The following is a 20,788-nucleotide window of genomic DNA, read 5'->3' on the forward strand; positions in this document are numbered from 1 at the left end:
TACCAAACATTTATTTTTCTTTGTGTAAAGAAAGAAATAACACATTTTAACCATCTTTAGCATATTACATTTTTAAAAGCTGTAAATTATAATTTATAAAAATTACAAAAAATATGAATGCTGTCAAAATCTGGATAATATCACGTTGATATTTGTGAACCAGGCTAGATCCTCAAGAGCAACAATAGCAGCCTTTACTCGTTCCTCTGAATACTTCACTACCTTGCTAGGTTACGTTGGTCAAGAAAATGGTGACTGCCAAGTATTCCCCCTCTGAGTGGAGAATAAAATATTTCACTCACAACCCTACAAAGTCAATTGTGTGGGGGGAGGCTTCATTTAACTGTAGCGGCACATGAAATCAGCAAAGGCAGCCTTTATTGACCTGAAGTTTCATGATTTGAAATACTGTGGAAACTGAATAGCAGACTATTGAAATCACACGGGATAAGCATCGAAATTGGCATTCAGCACACAATATAATGCCTCTAGAACATTTGGATTTCATTTTTTTTTTTTACCATGGCATTCTTCCCTGCACATCCAGAGCCCTCATAATCGGAAGGTGACTTTATAGGAACTGCTGAGGTCTCTCTTCCCCTTCCTAATGCTGACCCTTCGGTTGGTGGGCCGGGACAGCATCAGACATGCCTGGTCGTTGTTGACAGTGGAAGGCCCTTCTGCAGGTCCCACTACACAAACTATCCCTACAAAAAGCCTGTTATGTTGGCTGCTAGACAGCTGACATGTAAAAGTATAGAGAAGGAGCTTGTACTGTTGGCAAGGGCTGATTGTATGGCAGTCGGGTCATTTGCTGCAGGAGCGCACAGGAGCGGGGCTCCGGCAGTAACGAGCCCAGCAGGTGGGCACATGCAACAAGCCCCACCCCCTGCTCCCAGCAGCCCCAGGCCACGAGGAGCAAGAAGCCTCTTTCCTTCCTTCCTTCTTTCCTTTTCCCTCATTTCCTTCTCTCCCTCTTTACCTCCTTCTTTCCTTCTCTTTTCCCCCTCCTTCCTTCCTTCCTTCCTGCACAGATCTGTGTGTGTCGTCCCCCCCCCCCACAGCTAGCAATCCAAAACAGTCCAGTGGCACCTTTACGGCCAAGTTTTATTCAGGTACAAGTTCTCCCTCCTCTGTGAGGACAGATCTGCACGTTCCCCCCAAATAGCTAGCAATCCAAAACAGTCCAGTGGAGTCTGAGCAGTGGATGTTGCCTTCTGACACTTTTCCCGTGATGTCAGGGGGTGTGGCATATGCAAATAAGTTATGCTAATGAGTTCTGCTAATGAGCTCCTGCACCTCTTTTTCTACGAAATGACCTGACTGCCGTCAAGTCCTTTTCTTTCTTTTTTTAACCACACATAGGAATAATACTGCCCTTCATTACAGGGTTATTGTAAGGATCCTAAGGTAACAGTCCCAAATGTTAAGTATAGAAATTGTAACATTCAGCAGGTCTTCTGGATTCTTCTGCATGAACAACCTGCACGCAAAAAAATGTATGTGTTCAGTATGCAAGTTCGTTGAAGGGGGAAAGGGTACAAACAATGCAGTTTAAGAAGAGACTGCAGGACAGCGTGTTCAAACTGTCATTCCCAAGTATTCTGTCTGAATGTAGAGTGACCCTTGGGCCGCTTGTGAAGACGATCACTCGTTCAAATGGCCACTTTGCTTTTGTAATAACCAACTAATCAGTATGAGTGGTCGTCTCCGGGGCTTCGTCTTCATTCATTCTAGGCACAGTTGTCTCCCTGCTCGGTATGCGTGCCATTTAAATTCTATCCAGCTCCATTTGCCAAAATGAGATTGCAGAAGAACTAGAGAAAGGTTTACCACCAACGACAAGCAGGACAGCAGAGAGCTCACCAATACCCACACAGTCCGGGTTTAGACAGCTGAAGCCTGCCTCCTTCTCTGGAACGTTGAGGGCGACATGACCTTGTTCCATTGAAAGATTGAGGTATGAGATTTTCTCTTTCTTGGACAAGAGGCCTGCTGGCTGGATTGCACAGAGTTCTGCATCGGAAGTGGTCTGGAGTGAACAGAATCCAGGCTCCTTTGAAGGTTGGTAAAAGGTGCTCATTTCGATTGCATCACCGTCGTCATTGCTGAAGGCTCGGTATGTCGGCTCTGGCTGCAGGTACTCGCAGAAACAGGAGTGCTGCTTTGAGATGGCTAGTAGCTTTGAACAACGTTTTTCTTTCCGACGCAAACAGTAGTTGAGCGATACAGATGAAGAGTCAGCCATCTCCTGGAAATCACATCCAAGTCCCAGGAGGCAGTGATAAGCTTTGGATGAAGGATTTCCATCCTTTGGGCTAGCTACTTTTTTCCACATCTCAGAAGGAAAGTGGTATTTCCACAGTCCGCCGCTTGGCTCAGTATTAGAAATTCCTCCACCAAAGACTAGCATGGAGTCTTGAAAGATTAAAGCAGAGTGTCCCACCACTTTGGGAGGCCCCTGGCTAAAACAGAGACACATTAATGAGTACAAGGACAATAATTGCTGCCAGCATCCTCAGCACCGAACCTGAGGTGGTCTTTCCCGAGAGAGAGAGAGAGAGAGAGACACCCCCCAAAACGACCTCTGAACCTCCACAAGCAGTGCCCTATGAAGCCAGGCTTGGCTTAAACAGTGGCTTTTGCTGGGAGGCTAGAAGAACCACATCTTGGCTGAGAAAACTCAGGCCAAAGAGAATTCTCCAGGCTGGCTGCACTGCCAAGCATTCTCCATGCAAGCAAACCCCCCCCCACACACACACACAATCTTCTCTCCTGTCAGCTTAGTCCAAAAGGACTAGAATGGGGCAGTTTCTACTCTCACCTCAGGCATCTTCTGCTGACCACATGGCTAGTCTCTTGTCTGTCAAATGTACAGGCAGGCAGGGACAAAAAGCCTCTGGTCTGTGCTATTGTCATGAATGAAACACGTTGCATGTTTCCACCCCCCTCTCCTGTTTCACCCATGTCAGGAAATATCTTTGGAACAATCCTCTCATCCCTGTCTCCATATATTTGTCTTAAGATATCTGCATTCTTACACCTATGCCAGACCTATCAAGGTAAACATTAATTCTTCATGTCTAGTGAATGGTCACCTATTCAGGTTCATCCTGCCACACATTAAGAAACATCACTTCTTTTGTCTGGCACGAGGGGAAACGCCAGACCACTCTATTGTTCCACAATGGACACCCCCAGTACAGTCATCCAACACCTGGCTTCTATTGTTAAATCCAGACCCTGCCTCTGCTGGAAGCTCATTGGTCACATCTAGGCCTTGCCCATCCTGATGCCACACACCCCTGGGACTCATCATTGGCCCAGGTAAGCTATTGTTCTCACCTGAGACCAGCCCCCTGGGCTGCTCATTGGGCTGCATTGGTTTTCCATGTCTATCTCCATGAGCACGTGGTCTCAGACTGTGTGCCTCTGCCCTGATGGCAACTGGCAGTCCACCCCTAAACCCTCTGCGTTTAGTCCACAATCCCTCCTTCACGGACCTCTGCACATCTGGACAGGTAGTATCACCTCATTAGCTATCAATTACCTCTGCTTTCTTAGTCCTGTACTGTTTGTGTGAATGCTTGATTTTATGTTTATAAGTTTAAGAATCCTTCAGTAAAGAAATCAATGCTTTAGTAATCTAGTCTCTGTGTCTATTTCTATGACTTGGATAAAATGGGACTCTGGTATATAAAGGTCATGATCCTATAGTTATGCCAACTGCACATTAATATCATTAAAGAAATATAGCAATTTGGCTAACAATATTCACATAGATGAAATGGAAATAAATTTTTGATTAGTTTAAGAGGAAAGACTATCATTAATAAATCACTTTCCTCCTCTCATCAGTGCAGTTCTCTCCATGTTATGGATCCAAATTATATCAGTCTATCCAATGGAAAGGGCCATTGGGTACTTACTGAGATAAGGAGATACCTTCTCCTCTGAGAAAAGGAGGACATCTTGATAGGGTGTTTCCCACCCTATCTGTAGGGAGGCAGGAACCAAACTTTCCACTTCCTGTCCTCTTGGTGGAACACGCCCCTTCAAGCCAGTTCTGGAACTCCCAGAAGCAGTAGGACAACTGTAAATATAACCAACTGAACCATGAACCGGCTGAACAGCAAGAATGGCATAATATGAACAGGAGAAAAAACAGACAGGAAAGAATGTACAGCTGAAGGATAGGAACAGCAGAACGGAGCAGTTAGTTGATGACAGGGGAGGGCCAAGATGTCCTCCTTATCTCAGAGAAGAAGGACCCTTCTCGGTAAGTCCCCCAATGGCCTTTTCTCCCTCTGAGAGGACATCTTGATGGGACCTCACATAGCAGTGTCCTCATCAGTTGGGTGAGTCATGGTCCTTGTCAGTCAGAATGTGCTGTAGAACCCTTCTGCCGAAGGCCGCATCAGCTGAGTCACAGATGTTTATCTTATAGTGTCTGATAAACGTAGAGACTGATGACCACGTGGCTGCCTTACAGATTTCTTCCACTGTGGTGTGGCTTGCCAAAGCTGCGTTTGTTGCTGCGCTTCAGATAGAGCGAGCCATGGTCCCTGGAGGGGGCACCAGCTTGTGAGCCTTGGAGGCTTCCTCAATGCAAGAGTTGAGAGTAGAATAGTGGCCTTGGACATCTTATAGCCCTTGTTAGGAGGGGAGATGGAGATGAACAAGGACTCCATCTTCCTAAACCTACTAGTGCAATGAAGGAAAGTCTTCAGGGCACATCACACGTCCAAAGAGTGCCAGATCAGCATGACAGCAGGCAAATCTCCTGAGACCTGTGGAATCGAGAGTTTACCTTAGGTTGAAAGGTCGGATCAGTAGTGAGTACTACCTTTGTGGAAAATGCAGAGCTGCGGGTTAGCGAAAAGGGCCCCTAGTTCTGACCCTCTCCTGGCCGGTCACTGCCACCAGAAACAGGGTCTTCATCCACAGCCACTTCAGAGGAATTTCCTTGATGGGCTCGAAAGGGGATCTGGTCAAGGCATTGAGGACCACGTTTAGTCTCCACCTGGGGAATCTGTGCAAAGTAGGAGGATCCTGAAGGGCTGCCCCTTTTAGGAACTCCAAGTATACAAATTCCACTAGTAGAAAACACCATCAAAGATTGCCAAAACAATATATTTATTCCAAATATATTTGGAAGATGCATTTCCTTTGACTTCTTCATGAACAAAAGAGGCTGACCATTTGAGCAAACAGTTGGAAGATAAGGGTTACCCAAAGGAGGTAATAAGGAAAGCAAGAGAAAGAGTCGACAACAGTGAGAGGAAAAATCTGTTGGGAGTATAGAAGTAGGACAAAAATCTTTGAAAACCTATGATTCGCTTCTTACACCATGAACCTTGTGGTCTGTTGAAATTGCTGGAATCAGGGTGAGTGTATTTTTCAGGCATGTTTTTAAAAACAATTTTGTTTTTCATACGTGTTTTTGTGGCTAGGCATTTGTGTAAATCTCTTCACAGTTCCACTTACACAGCCGGCAAACTGAAGAAGTCAAAGGAAACGCATCTTCCAAATGTCTAGAATGGGCATCTTTGCAAAGGCTGTTTGGAACATGTTGTGACTCTGTGGACTCATCCTATCAAGTTATCAGGTTACACTGAGTACATGGACTTTATGTCTTCTCTTCAAAGGAGGAAATATTGTATCTTATGCCTTATTATAGTTACAGTATGCATTAATGTTGTTGTTGTGACACCACCAACTTTATAATTGTTCAATATATTGTTTTGGCAATCTTTGATGTTGTTTTCTACGAGTGGAATTTGTATATTTGGGATTCCTGTGACACTAGTATTTTCCCCCTTCTTGTTCGGATTTACCTTTAGGAACTGGCATATGTGAGAGTGTCTGGAGAGGCCGCAGCCATTGAGTGTGGGAAGGACAGTAGCTCGGGCCGCCACCTGGCATCTGAGAGTGGAGGCCTTCCGCCCAGCATCATGGCCATCCTGCAAGAAGGTCAGAATGCTCCTTATATGCGGTTTCAGTGGACCTAGGCCTTTTTTCCCTTGCCCACCTGACAAACACCTTCCAAGTGGTATGATAAAGCCGACTGGTGGACTGTTTGTCACCTTTTTGGAGTAGGCTAGTCTGAGGAGCTTTCCCTGCTCAATCGCCAAGTGGTGAAATGGAGCCAGCCCCGGTCTGGGTTCCAGATGGGCCCCTGAGTTGACATGTCTGGAGTTACAGGTAGAGGGAGGGGTGGGTGGAGGGCGAGATTCTGGAGCTCTGAGGACCATGGCCTCCTCGGCCGATACGGAGCCACCACTATGATCTCCACTTTCAACTCTCGGATTTTCTGCAGGAGCTTTGGAAGGACTGGGGTCGGAGGATACGCGAACATGAGTCCGGGTGGCCACTTGGACGCCAGGGCATCCATCGCCTCTGCCCTGTGGTGATAAAACCTGGTAAAGAATCTTCGCACCTTGTGGTGGTCTGGGAATGCAAATAGTTCCATTGTTGGAAGGCCGCAGTGATGCACAATGAGCTCGAATAAGTCCGTCTTTAGGTACCATTCCCCTTCCTGTAGTTGCCATCGGCTGAGTCAGTCTGCGTGAGTGTTCAGAGAACCCTTTACGTGCTCTGCCTTGATGGAGGCCACATTGACTTCTGCCCAGAGTAGCAACTTGGAGGCTTCCCTGTGGAGCAACGATGACTTAGAACCCTCCTGGCTGTTTATGTTCGCCTTGGCAGATATATTGTCTGTCCTGATGAGAACATGGTGGCTGGAGAGCTGTGAGCAGAAGTGAAGAAGGGCTAGGCGAATGGCCCTGAGTTCAAGGTGTTGATAGGTAGCTTCTTTTCTTTCCTGGACCATAGACCCTGAGCTGGCGAGTTCATATAGACTGCTCTCCAGGTCTGAAGGCTGGCATTCATGATTATCTGCTTCCAGTCCGCAATGTAGCAGATGCGCCCTCGCAGAAGATTCCCTGTCTTGGTCCACCACACTAGACTGATCTTCACTTTGAGTGGAACATTGACAGGAAGATCCTCCCTTGTCATAATTCTGGATTGGAAGGATCTCGCGTGTAGAAACTGGTGCAGGGATCTCGCGTGTAGGCGGGCCCATTGCACAGAGTCTATGCAGAAGATGAAATGCCCTGTTAGCTTGGCTAGGGACATCAATGAGGACTGCTTGCGTTTGATGATCTGTTGAGAAAGAGAACGGATCTTCTCCGCCTTGGACTTTGGAAGGATCATACAGTTCTGCACCGTATCCAGGATCATGCCTAAGTGTTCAATCGATTGGGAAGGAGTCAGGCAGCTTTTTGTTAATGTTCATGAGCAACCCATGAGACCGCAACTTGGATGGTGTCTTCTGTCTACTGGAGAGCCTTGGCTTCTGAGCTGGAGTGGATCAACAGGTTGTCCAAATAGGGATGAACATGTATGCCCTGCTCCTGCAGTAAGACGATGGGGTGTATAAGGATCTTTGAGAACACCCTCAGGGCGGTTGACAGGCTGAAGGGGCAGGGCTTTGAACTGCCAATGTTGACCTTGCACACAGAAGCGTAGGAAAAGGTATGCTTTGGTCAAATCAACTGAAGTCAGGAACTCTCCCGACTGTAGAGCCTCCGCAATGGACCTTAGAGTTTCCATGCAGAAGTGATGTAATTTCACAAACCTGTTTAGATATTTCAAGTCCAAAATTGCTCTCCAACTTCCATTCCTCTTTGGGATGGTGAAGAAAATTGAATAAACACCCTGCTCTCTCTCGAGAAGGGGAACTGGCTCTATAGCCAGAATACTGGAGAGATGTCGAATAGCATCTAGAGTCCTGTGGAGTTTGGCTGGGTTCTTTATTGCTAGTGAGGGGACATAACGATCTGGTGGTCTTTTCAAAACCTTGATGGAGTAACCCTTCGAGGTGATCTCCCAAGACCACTGGTCTGCTTTTGAGTTGATCCATTCTTGGTGGAACAGAAGCAGGCGTCCCCCCACCGGACCTGACTCGTAGTCATGCCTTGGCGGGCTTGTCGTCCTGACTGGATTTATCATCCCTATTGGGGAAGGACTTGCCGGACCGGTTGTGGAAAGGATTTCTTCTGAAATTCTGTCTGGAATTCCGCCGGGAGTATCTTCTATTGTCCCTGTTGAACCTCGTAAGGAGCATCTGGGTACGAAGGAATAGTTGCCTGGACGACTTCTTTTTGGTCTACCCAAGGATTTGGGCATTGCTTTTTTCTTGTCCTTAGTTTCAATGAGGATCTTGTCTAGAGCATACCCGAACAAGCGGTCGCCCTGGAGTGGGTAAGCTGTGACCATGGTTTTGGCATGCAGATCCGCTTGCCACGCCCTAAGCCAGGGCAGCTACAGTGGAGGCCAAAGCTCTGGATGAGAAGATCGTAGAGTAGCCTCTGCAGAGAAGGAAGATGCTTTGAGTATCCTGTTTGCACCCTCAGACAGGGCGTCTGTTGGAATTGGGGATAAGCTGGACGAGCTTCCTGGACCAGGAGTGGCTGACACTTTGACAGCCGTGACAGTAGCCTCATGAGCCTTCTTCCGTAAGGCAAACTCTGCTTTCTAGTCCGGGCTGTCTTTCACTGTGCTGTCCCCATCTGCAGAAAGCAAACCCTACGTCTGAAGTGCCGTTACCGGGGCATCCACCAGGGGGACCTGTAGGAACTGACGGGTAAAGCATATAATTTTTTAACGTTTGGAGGGCAATGTTTGTTAGCCACGGGTTTAGCCCACTCATTCTTAAACTCAGGAAGTAGGAACACCCTTTCTGTCCCAGGGGTCCTGGGGAGATATTCCTTGCTCCCTCTTGGTCTAGATTCATCTGAGGGAGTGGAATGGCTAGATTTGTCGGCTGGGCCTTTTGGCTGTAATTCTAAGGCAGACAAGGTCTTAGAAAGAAGACACTGGTAGTCTTCAGGTTTAAAAATGCGTATAGATGGTTCTGGAACCTGTAATTCCTCCTCCTCCTCTTCATCTGAAAGGAATTCCCCTTCCTCCTTGTCATCCATCACACTGTCCTCGTCCTGGAATGGGTCCCACTGGGGGGGGGGAGGCCTTTATGCCGGAATATGATCTTTCCCGGCTGCTTCAGTTAGCCAGCGAGGTCTGTCTTCCTCTAGTGGGAGTCTGTCTAAATCTCCCTGTCTGCAGTCCCTGTGAGTTGGGGAGGGGATGGATTGGGAGCTGTCCCCAATGAGGGTTGCTTGGCAGTAATTTGAGATTTCTTCCCTCGTGGCTTGTCTAAGAAAATGCATGAGCTCAGATGAGAGTAAGGAGTCCCCCCCCTCGAAGTTACTCATGAGTAAACCCGGCTGAGACTCTGCTTCTCCGGAGGCTTCTCAGGCCCGTAGCCACAGTGGGGCATCTTGGGGCCCGGCCCCCTGACTTACCACCAAGGCCCCCCTGACTTCCCATCCAGCCCAGGCGCTCCCTTGGGGATGTGTGTGCAGCAGGGGTGTGGGGGGTGCCCCCTTATTTATTTAAAGGCCCCCCAAATTTAAGAAATCCTGGCTACGGGCCTGAGACTTCTGCTGTCACTATTTGGGCATTTGGGATATTGTGCCCATCATCAATCTCCACAGTCTGGCTTGTGGGGGCAGGCGCAGCCGCTCCGCAGCCTTCTCCCGCTCTGCCTAGGGGCCTCCAAAGTGTGGGTGAATCCAAAATGGCACCCGCGCAGAGAGCTGCGGGCGAGTGGTGGGGCTGCTTTTTCACACACTTTTCCTTTGGCGTGGCTTGGTTCCTGGGAGCGGCGGGGGTGGCGGCGGCGGGCTGCCTCCGAGGAATTGGCTTGTTTTGGGAGGCAGCTTGGGAAGCTTCCCGTTCTCCCTCCAATAGGAAGACATCAGAGCCTTCTTGGTGTGACATGCTCCAGCCGGAGCGTCGGAGAGGGCAGGAGGTCAAAGGAGAGGAGTTGGAAGTCAGCAAAGGGCAGGCGAGGGGGAGGAGGGAGGAAGGAGAAAGCAGTAAAGAGGACTACAGAAGGCTTGAATATGAAGAGAAAGAAAATTAAGCAAATAAGCACAAGAGCCAAAATGTGCTGCTCTCCCTACTGAGGCAGGAACAGAACTGGCTTGCAGTTCTTGTCCCACCAAAAGGACAGGAAGTGGAAAGTTTCGCTCCTGCCTCCCTACAGATAGGGTGGGAAACACCCATCAAGATGTCCTCTTCTCAGAGGAAGTATGTCTGGACCACACCCTAAATCAGCTCTTCATCAGGTACAATGATTACTATTATGGATCCTTGTATATTGATTCAGTCAGCACAAATTCCTCTGTTTTCCCCATAATACCAATGATTCTGAATTCAAGTTGCACTAATTCAAATAACCAACTGCATGCTTTTCAGACTGCTTCTAGGAAAAATTGGTACTCTCTTTAATAAGGTATAATTTGGCATGTCAGTCTACCCTTGTATCAATACTAATTTCAATTAAAAACAAGAGCTGGGACTAAAGACCAGTATGCTCACCAGGACTTTTCTGGCTATCCTTTTCTACAGCAACCCTTTCCAACATCACCAGAAGTTGCTGTAGTAATACAAATACAGCAAAGCCCAGCTACACCAGATCTCAGCATCTTGCTAATTTACTTCTGCAAACTGTATCACTGTTAGGTAGGAAAGAGATTCCCCCCTCCATCAAACTTGCTGATAACCAAGGCTGCAGGTGAATTTCTCAGCTAAAAAGCTTACCTCTTTCTGATGCTAGACCAGTTGGTAGCTATGAAATCCCACTTCCAAAAGTCTTTTTGCTCACTCAGTCCCATCAGCCCTCCAAACAAGTACATGCCATTGCTGTAAACCACAGCTGCATGACCGTGCCGAGGGCCTGGACTGCCACCATACAGAGTAGCTGGTACTGGGCACCACTGTTTGGTATCTGAAAACAAAGGATTACAACTGTTAGTCACCATCATGGAGCTGAAGGGAGCTGTGAGACCACATTCCTATTCTGGGGTTTTCCAAGGGTTTGGTATAAAATAGCCACAAACCATTCTGCTCATATGCCTATACTTACCAAAACAAAAAGTCCAGAATTCTTGGGAAACACCTTTAATGTCAAAGTATCCACCATACATGTACATGCTGCCCTGGTAGACAACTGCACTATGACCCTTGCGGTTAGAAGGAGCTGTTCCCTGGAAAGATGATGGAAGTGTGACAACCTATTAACAGTTGCTGCCATAAAAATCAAGCATTCACGCTTTATCAGACAGCAGCAGTTCACTCCAATAGCATCAATAACATTGTTCCGCTAGTTACAACCACTTGCAGGAGTGTAGAATAGGAGATTAGAATGTGACTTTTATCATTAGATGGGTGGCAAAAGCACCAAGCTAACTTGTATTTCACAACACTGTGGTATAATGGAGACACATGCTATCCTACCATTTTTGTTCAGTAAGACAAAAAGTACTTACAATTGTATTACAAAACGTACTCCTTTTTTTTTACAGAGTACTGGATCTCTAAAAGATGAGTTCCACATGGGTGGAAGCTGTTCTTCAAATAATTCGTATGAAGCAACACTCCTCAAACCTAGCATAGCTTCGGAATTATCAAACTGCTTAGAAGAAGAAGAAGGGATTGGATTTATACCCCGCCCTTCACTTGGAGTCTCAGAGCGGCTTACAAACTCCTTTCCCTTCCCCTCCCCACAACAGACACCCTGTGAGGTGGGTGGGGCTGAGAGAGCTCTGACACAAACTGCTCTTTTTCAAGGACAGCTGTGCCAGAGCTTGTGACTGACCCAAGGTCACATCAACAGGTGCAAGTGGAGGAGTGGGGACTCAAACCCGGTTCTCCCAGATTAGAGTCCGCACACTTAACCACTACACCAAACTGGCTCTTCTTGGTTCCCTACAGAGTTCATACCAAGAAGTGGTATGAACTCTGCATAAAGTCAGTGATGCTATGCCTTTTTAAATGATTTTTAAAGCAGTTTGGAAATTCCTTGAAATGTAGAAGCAGAACTCTGGTGCAGCCCAGTCAGAGGGAACTTTGCTGGAAATCCAGGGTGCCCTGCTCAACCCCATTATTGCTGTAGCCTTGGAGGAAGAGAAGGCAGTTTGAGACTTGAGAGGGACCGATTGCCCCCACACACTTGGAATGAAAGCACACACATGCACACACAACCAATCCCTCCCCTGTATGAGCAGTGGCTGCAGGGGGGTTGGGATCTGAACAGCATGCTTTGGGTTTGCTTTTTTTTCCCTTATAAACTGACTTTCCCCACTCTAGAGTATTTTAAAACAGTTTTTCATAGGTATCTTATTTAAAGGGTGAGTCATTAAAGGTTCTCTAACAGGAGCAATGCAGCAGCATCATACCGTTTATTTCCTTGCTCCATGTCCCAGGCCAAGCCCACACTGGAACTGTTTTCAGAACATATTCCAAAGCAAGCTGTTTAATCAACAAAGCCACATGTTTCATATATGATTCATATATTTGTTTTTCCAATTTCTTACCTCACCCTGTACTGCTGGGAGCTGGCACTGAAGCCACTTGGCTGAATCTGCAGAAATACAGTTTTAACAAAGTGTCTGTTACACTGCCAATTGATAGGAGGTGATGCTGCTCTATTTGCAATGCAATATAAGAACCTGACCATCTGGAAGGGAAAGGACACAGTTTCAGCTGGTCAACTCTCTCCTTCAGAGCAATTAAGGAAAAAATGTGTGCCACCGAGGTAGCTCACAAGTAGCTTCTCAACCCAGTCATCTCCATAGCAAGCCCCAGAGCTCAGTAGTAATCCTACCTGATATATATATAATTGCCCTAATGCGTTGGCCATTTCCAGCTCTCCCATTGGCAGTGCTGTGCACTCCATCAACCATTGACCTATCAACCGTTACTCAAGAGTACTCACGTGCCAGTGGATGGGTGCTGGGTCCACTCCTCTCCCCCACCTACTGGCAACCTAGACACTCTTCCCTCACATAATAAACTGTCAAAACAGCTGTCTCCTAACGATGACACTTCTCCTGCTTGGCTCCTGTGGAACTAGGCAACCTAGCTTGGTTCTGTCAGTAAAAAGGCAAAGATAGGAGGCCCTTTCCAGACCTTTGTGGGGAAGTGATTGGGGCCCGTCCTGACTAGGGTTGCCAGCTCCTGGATATTTTGTGATGGAGTCTACAGAAGCCAGAGTTTGGGGAGGGGAGAGGCCTCAGCTGAATAGATTGTCATAGAGCCCACCCTCCAAAGCAGTTATTTTCTCGGGGGGGGGGATCTATTGTGTGGTGTTCAGATGTGATACCCGGCAATCTTCAAGCTCCACCCGGAGGTTGGCTACCATAGGTGTAACAGTTAGAGTTTCAGAGCAAGGTCTGCCAGACCCAGGTTCTTGCTGTGGAAGTTGAGTGGGTGATTTTGGAACAGTCACAGCCTTTTAGCCTAACCTACCTCACAGGGTTGTTGTGCAGATCAAAAGGGGGAGAAGAGAATGATGTAAGCTGCTTTGGTCTCCACTGTGGAGAAAGACTGTACTTTTCCTCCCCTTGACAGCCAGTGTGACATAGCAGTTAGCGCTTCAGAGCAGGGTCTTCCTGTGAAAGCTGACTGTGTGATTTCAGGCCACTCACAGACTTTCAGCCTAACCTACCTCACAGGGTTGTTGTGCAAATCTAAAGGGGGAGGGGAGAATGATGTGAATTGCTTTAGTCACCACTGTGGAGAAAGACTGTACTTTTCCTAGGTAGAGACTACAGGGAAGGGGGAAGAGGGAAGAGATGGAAACCTGGTCAGAGAGGCAGTTAACAGTACATTGAAGGAAATAGGGTTGCCACCTCCGGGTTGGGAAATTCCTGGAGATTTGAGGGGTGGAGCCTGGAGAGGGTGGGGTTTGAGACAGGTACAATGCCATAGACTCCACTCTCCAGACCAGCCATTTCCTCCTGGAGAACCATTGTTGCCAATCTCCAAGGGAGGGCTGGAGATCATTCAGAATTACAACTGCTTTCCAGATGGCAGAGATCAGTTCCCCTGAAGAAAATGGTGGACTGTGTAATACGCTGCTGAGGTCGCCACAGCAAATTGATGCTGAGTGCCCAATGCCAGGGCACCCGCCCAGAGGTTTCTAGAGCTCGTTGTATTTATTTCCACAACAGGCCTTGTTCCTAGTTATAATAGTAAATAAAATGTAATACTCCCCCCCCAAAAAAAAAAACCCTAGGACCATTTCCACATAGGCTATTTTGCCCTAGGTTCAATGCTGTTCAGAAGTGAGTTTTTCCCTGATTATCCATGGTGCATTTGTGCATCTCCCAAGGTTTCCACAGGTTGATCTTTCTCAAACCTGCTTTGCTGAGTTTTGGAAAGACAACAGCAAAGTTCATATTTTCCTGGTCCAGCTCACATGGTAGCTGTCTTCCCTGTTCTTGCCACCAAAGGCCTTTTAATTTTTTTATTGTTTTTAATCAGCAGTTTAATATAACATTACAGTAATTTATCATGTTCTCTGAATTCTAGCTTTCATTTAAAAAAAGAAGTCTCTAGCCCCCTAGAAAGTTACTTTTTACAACGGGAGAGCTAGGAATTCAGAGTCCCTAACAAACATATAACTATATAATGATATTCAATTGCTGTTTAAAACCACTGAACAATCCCTGGTGGTAGGGAGAGGGGATGGGGGCAGGGAAACCTGCCTCGTGGAAGCGCCTCTGCTACTGTGCTGTATTGGCAGCAGGGTAACTATGCAACCCTGTCCCCGTGAGGAAAACACCTAGAAGACATGTTGACTGACTGGTAGAATAACAATTATGTGGAAATTACTTGTGTCCCCAGTAATATTCTCTAAATGGTTATTTTTTTAGCTGTTTGATTTCTCATGCTTAAAGAGTTTCCAAATTAAATATTGGATGAATGTAACTTCTACCAGATAACTGTTCCTGGAAATGAGTTTAAGGAGACATATCTGAAACACTCATCTCTAAAGCAAAAGAAATAGCTTATAAAGCTTTAGGGTTTTTTGTTTTGTTTTTTCCGTGTATGTGTGTGAGAGAGCTCACATTCTGCCTTCTTCCAGTGGACTATCAGCAACAAAAAGGCAGATATCTGCCTTTCCATAGTAGTTCAACTGTGCCTTTTCCTACACTTGTGAAGGGTATTACCACGTGTAACAAAGAGAAACAGCCAATCAGGGTTCCCATGGGCATATAAGACCCACAAATGCTCTTTCAAACATTATAGAAAAGATAAAACACAGAAGAAATGTGCTTGCTGCAACAGCATCTTGTTTCTGAAGTAAATTGTCAGAAAACCTTTAAGGAAACATATATTCCATACAAAGAAGACAGGTGAATTCTCACCCTCTTGGTCCTGTAATGAAATATTATTTTTGCTGTGAATAAGGTAAATTGATAGCAGGGTTTTTTTTTGGGCACAGTGGCTTCTTAGATATACTGCAACATAGTCGCAGTCTATTGTTCCAATTATACAAACCCTATGTTCCAGCAGCCATCAGGTGCCAGTAACTTCCAAAGCCTTAGAAAACAGTCCAGCTAACAAGCGTTAGTGCAATTCTGGGAAACATCTGTCTCAATCAACAGAAAGATGTTTTCTTTTCTATAGGTATGTTGCTCTAGAATGCTGAAACACTGCAGATCAAGCAGGCTGACTAGCTGGAGTTCACTGGACTGGAAACATGATGCCTCAAGCAACCTCAGGACAGTAAAATGGGGGAAATGTCTCCTCTCTCTGCTCAGCCCAAACCCACCGCTCTCCCTCCTCAAAGAATATAAACATATTTTTCACGTAGGTCTAATTATCCTTGATTAGATGCTTCAAGTTGCATTCAAAATCCTGTCATTCCTGAAATTTAAGTACAATTATTGAAGGACCAAATTATTTAATCCGTATGGCACAATTATAGGAACAGAACAGGGTAACTAAGAAATTATATCCACCACTGATATTTCCTCTTCCTCAATATTTGGATACGGTCATTTTCTAACAAATGTCCTATGTAGACCTCAACCATTGCATTTCCCCCCCCCTCCCACAATACCTAAAACAAAGCACGTCTGATGGAACTAGGGTTATTTTTTGTAATAATTTTATATGGGAGAAAGAAAAATATTAGAAGACACAGCATAGTGCTGTGTTTAAAGAGTCAGTCTAGAAACTGGGAGACCCAAGATTGAATCCATGCTCTGATGTGGAGGCTGGCTGGGTGATCTTGGGCTAGTCACTCAACCTAATCTACTCACTGGGTTGCTGTGAGGATAAAATTGAGACGAGGATTATTACGCAAGCTGCTTTGGGTCCCCACTCAGAAGAAAAGCAAAGTATAAATATCTCAATAAATAAAAAGGGCCCTCCATTTGGCCCACAGTTAAATTCGTCAATTCAGCTCACATTTCTGATACAAGGTCATTTATGAGTGATGCTAGCAGCTTTAAACTCCAGAAAAAGCTGCTATGAAATGGAAAGCAAAACAGACCATCTGATGTTAAAAGAAACAGGGTATCTACATGACACATTTATATGTTTTGCCAGCATTTAAAGGCATGTATGACCTGAATAATGGGGCTGCAGTGGCTCAAGTGCTTAAGACGCTGAACTGCCGACCGGAAGGTTGGTAGTTCGGCAGTTTGAGGCCCGAGTGCTGCATGACGGAGTGAGCTCCCGTCTCTGGCCTAGCAGTTCGAAAGCAAGAAATTGCAAGTAGATAAATAGGTACCACTTTGGTAGTAAGGTAACAGCGTTCCGTTCGCCTCGGCATCTAGTCATGGCGGCCACATGACCACGGAAACGTCTTTGGACAGCGCTGGCTCTTTGGCTTGGAAACGGAGATGAGCACCGCATCCCTAGAGTCGGATTCAACTGGCTTTCGAGCAAGGGAAACCTTGACCTTTACCTATGACCTGAATAGCCCAGGCTAGCCTTATCTTATCAGTTCTCAGAAGCTAAGCAGAGTCAAGCCCTGGTTAGAACTTGGATGGGAGGAACCACCAAGGAAGACCAGGATTGTCCTACAGAGGCAAACAGCCTCTAAATGTCTCTTGCTTCCCTGCTGGTGTCGCCATAAGTGGTCTGTGACTTCACAGCACTTTCCACCACCACACCTCAGATAGGGTTAGGCTGAGGGCTGCCAGCTCACAGGGGGGAAACCCTTTAATAAAGGATCAATGGGATGCTATTTCCCAAGTGATCTTATTTATCTCTATGCTATCACCAGCCCATTTCCACCCATTAAGACCCTATTAAAGGGACAGGCCATTTTTTTGCCAGGCCTGTTGGCAACCCTAAACCAGCCCCTCCTACTGACTGCAAATCACCGTATCACTGTGAATGTCCAGAAGTTGCTAATATTCACATACAAGTGTTCATAACCCCAGTCAAATTTGGTAAATATCCAAACATTCAGAGATACACCAGCCAGCACTGAAAGTCACCTAAATGTCATAGTTGGTTTATGTTCAAAAAAGTAGAAAATGGGTATCTTCAGACAGCCATGCAATTTGTTGGAGCATGTCAACATTCATAGTCTCCAAATTTAGGAATGTAACAGCTGGTATCCTACCTTAGACTGGAGGAAATTCCGTCCAAACTTTCTCCAGTTTAAGAGGCTGTTACTGTAACTGAGGCCCAAAGTACATGTTACCTTTAATACAAGATCAATACAGGAACTTAAAGCCACACACCAACTGTGAGTTCCACATGGGAACTCAATTCTAAGGCATCACAAGGACCCAGTTTGGATTGGGACCACGGCACAGAGGGAGAAGGGCCTTCAGCTTACTCACTGTGCCATTTTCCTATCCCAAAACAGCCTCGTGGGGGCTGCATGTGCAGCCTCCTCCCCACAGAGCAAACACACACACCTAACCATTTGGGATTGGGAAAACCAGCCAGAGGAAAGGTCAGAGCTCCTCTTCCCCCCACATGCCAGGGTCCTCCTCTGAATCAGGCTCCAGCAGCACTTTAGAACTGAGTTCTTGGGGGGGAACTCCCAGCTGGAGTCCTGCTGCCAGTGTACATGGGGCTCATGTGTTAAATATAACGTACTTTGGGCCTTAGATATTCCTCTGCAGAACTGTTTACATGATGGCCCTTGGTGAAGCTACTTGTCTTGAGCCATACCAGTGTCATATAGCCAGAAAGGATTCTTCTTCTGTGTGAAAGCTGAATCTACCATCCCGCCAAAGATGTAGAGGATACCCTGCAAATACAATGATGATTTTCCAGTCAATCATACTTACATTTACCAAAGTCTAATGAAAAAAACAAAAAACAAAACCAACAACACACATTTGATGCTTTCAAAAGTCAAAGCCTACTTCATCAGATGGTATACCCTTGAAAAATGTTTCGGTCTCTAAAGTGCAAATGGATTCAAATTGTGTTTTGCTACTACAGACTAACAAGGATGCCCATCTGAAGCTAACACACATTGGACAGAGAAAAAAAGGCTGCCAATTCTAATCTATAGCCAAGAAAATGATGTTTACTAATGCAAATTCCTTTCAGATAGGTAGTATGCAAAAATACAGTATGATGTTGTTTAACAATACATTTGGCATTTTGCTTTAATGACCTTAAGTTCTTTAACATACTATGGTGAGTGCAAGTTATACAACAAGTTCGAGTTTCAAGACATATCTTTTACATTTGTGCAAGTGCCTTCTTAGGGTAAAGACTTGAATGATTTAAATGTTAACAGCCCACCCACACAGATCTTGCTGGCATGCAGCAGACATAACACCTTATCACACACAAGCCCAAATGTGGGCAGAAGCCACAAAGGGTCTCGTTGTGCAAACCTTAAAGACACCGTATACGCTTGAGCTGACATTGACTAAGAAGTGCAGAATCTAATATTTTTGCCTCCCAGATACAATGCCACCATATCAACTATAGTTGTTCAGCCCTCATGTCAATGACAAAGTAGTCTTTGGTGGTGGTCACGTGAGCAAGATAACACCGGGGGGGGGGAGTGAGGCTATTTGCTCCGGAGTAATTTGACCCGCGGTTGTGTGATCACACAGTCCCTGGGAGCTGTGGGGGCAGCCCGCCACCACATGATCAGACACAAACCACGGGTGAATCGGGGGGGAGGGGGGTTGCCGTGTGTTTCCGGTGCACTTCAACAGGGGATCGATGATCCGCATCTCTGTACTGAGTGCTCCCTATGCAGTGTGTGATGATGTGCATACTGAAACAGGGGAAAAAACAACGGCATGGAGTCGGGATGGCCCGATCAGACCATCCGGATGCCACGGGAGCACGCTGGCACAATCACACAGGGAAAGTCCGTTCCTGGCTCGTAGCAAACCCATTTGCTACCGGACTTTCCCTAGTGTTTTTTTATTCCGCTTCTGGGGTGGAGCAAAATGGGTTGCCCACGGGTGCGGGACGCTTCCCAGATGTTTGCGTCTGATCGCGCCCTTAAAATCCACCCAGCATTCGTGCCTATGGCGCAGCTAATTCTGCGTGTGATCACAGCCTTTCTAGAAGAAACGAAATCAACCAAAAAGAGGATGGCTGTTTCTTGTCCTTTACTCTCAACAGAAGCCTGCTTTCTTGTGGCTGACAAACCAAGCAGTATGCAAACGACATCAGATATCCTGCTTGTCATTCCTCCTCAGGATTGAATTGGGGCAGGGAAGAGAGAAAGAAAACAGGTAAGAGTCTGCTTTCATCTCAGCACATTATGAACTAACCCCGTTAGCCCCTCACAAATTAGGAAAACCCATACAGGCTCTGTAAATATATCTTGGCCCATTGAGCTATCCTGTACAATTCAAATCCAGGCTTACACCTGCAACTCATTCAGAGGAAGGGGTACAAATTAACAAAGTTGTAATCTGTATGCCCCAAAAGTCCTAAATGTTGTGTTACTGAAAGGTCTTAAAGAGGTATTCAGGGTAAAGCAGTGATTTAGCCTGTAGTATAGCAGTCATGTATGCTTAACAGAGTTGTAATCTGTATGTCCCAAAAGTCCTAAATGTTGTGTTACTGGAAGGTCTTGAAGAGGTATTCAGTGCAAAGCAGTGATTTAGCCTGTAGTATAGCAGTCATGTATGCTTACTGGCTATCTGTTAATACCAAAGAGCTTTGAGGTACTCAAAACAGCGCTTGAAGAAACAGCTCCTGAAATTCAACACTTTTGGAATGTCACACGGAGCTCTTTTAATAATCACAGTCTCCCTTTCCTGCTCAGAACACGGGTCACCCCCCTGAGGCAACACACTAAAGAAAAACCACGCAAGCCTGGGTTTGCTACAGAACATACCCTGGATGGAAAGCCAAGATTGGCTGCAGTTCCCTTTCTACTGTTCTTGTGAAATAAGTGCATTTGCAAACAAAACGTGTTTGTTGCATCGGTTATTGGAAAGACTGAATGAAGAGTCTCATCCTTAAACAGAAGGCTCTTTTGCCAGAGACTGCCAGTGAATTCCCTGCAGCACCCAGGCCACAGGACATAAGGAGAAAAGGAAAACAACACCAAATATATTACAGGATTGGATTAATGTGGACTTGCCTGATACTCCACCATTGTATGCTCTTCCAGTTCTTCTGGGCCATTTTCAGAATTGTCCAGCCTTTCCCATTCATTACTGCCTAGAAAATGTTTTCACGGGTTATTAAGGTAAGAAACAGAGCCATAAGATCACCTTATCTGTCTCCCATTAACATGGTTCTCCTACGCTAAACTCCAGTAGCATCCTACAAAGCTGAATCACAAACCTGGAATTCAACCTAATGTATCTAAATCAATTTAAAATTTACCTGCATAGAAGTATGACTTCCCCTTCTCCCCCCTCCCTCCTGCTGCTTCCCCCCTCCTGGGAAATGGAGGTCCCACAACACC

General features: G+C 46.1%; 1 protein-coding gene across 1 annotated transcript in view; it reads right to left on the reverse strand.

Moving 5' to 3' along the window:
* Window positions 1-1,294: 1,294 nt before the first annotated feature.
* LOC107106796 (ras guanine nucleotide exchange factor F-like) overlaps window positions 1,295-20,788 on the reverse strand; it is a 21,383-nt gene continuing 1,889 nt past the window's right edge. The window contains exons 2-7 of the mRNA XM_015406993.1: window positions 20,459-20,538; window positions 18,058-18,136; window positions 12,444-12,490; window positions 10,994-11,114; window positions 10,669-10,855; window positions 1,295-2,465 (exon numbers count right to left, since the gene is read on the reverse strand). Coding sequence (XP_015262479.1) covers window positions 1,772-2,465; window positions 10,669-10,855; window positions 10,994-11,114; window positions 12,444-12,490; window positions 18,058-18,136; window positions 20,459-20,538 — 1,208 coding nt within the window. The 3' untranslated portion in view covers window positions 1,295-1,771. The remainder of the gene's footprint in view (window positions 2,466-10,668; window positions 10,856-10,993; window positions 11,115-12,443; window positions 12,491-18,057; window positions 18,137-20,458; window positions 20,539-20,788) is intronic.

This window comes from Gekko japonicus, unplaced genomic scaffold (genome assembly GCF_001447785.1).
Source record: "Gekko japonicus isolate JY-2015 unplaced genomic scaffold, Gekko_japonicus_V1.1 scaffold1847, whole genome shotgun sequence".
Lineage (NCBI taxonomy): Eukaryota > Metazoa > Chordata > Lepidosauria > Squamata > Gekkonidae > Gekko > Gekko japonicus.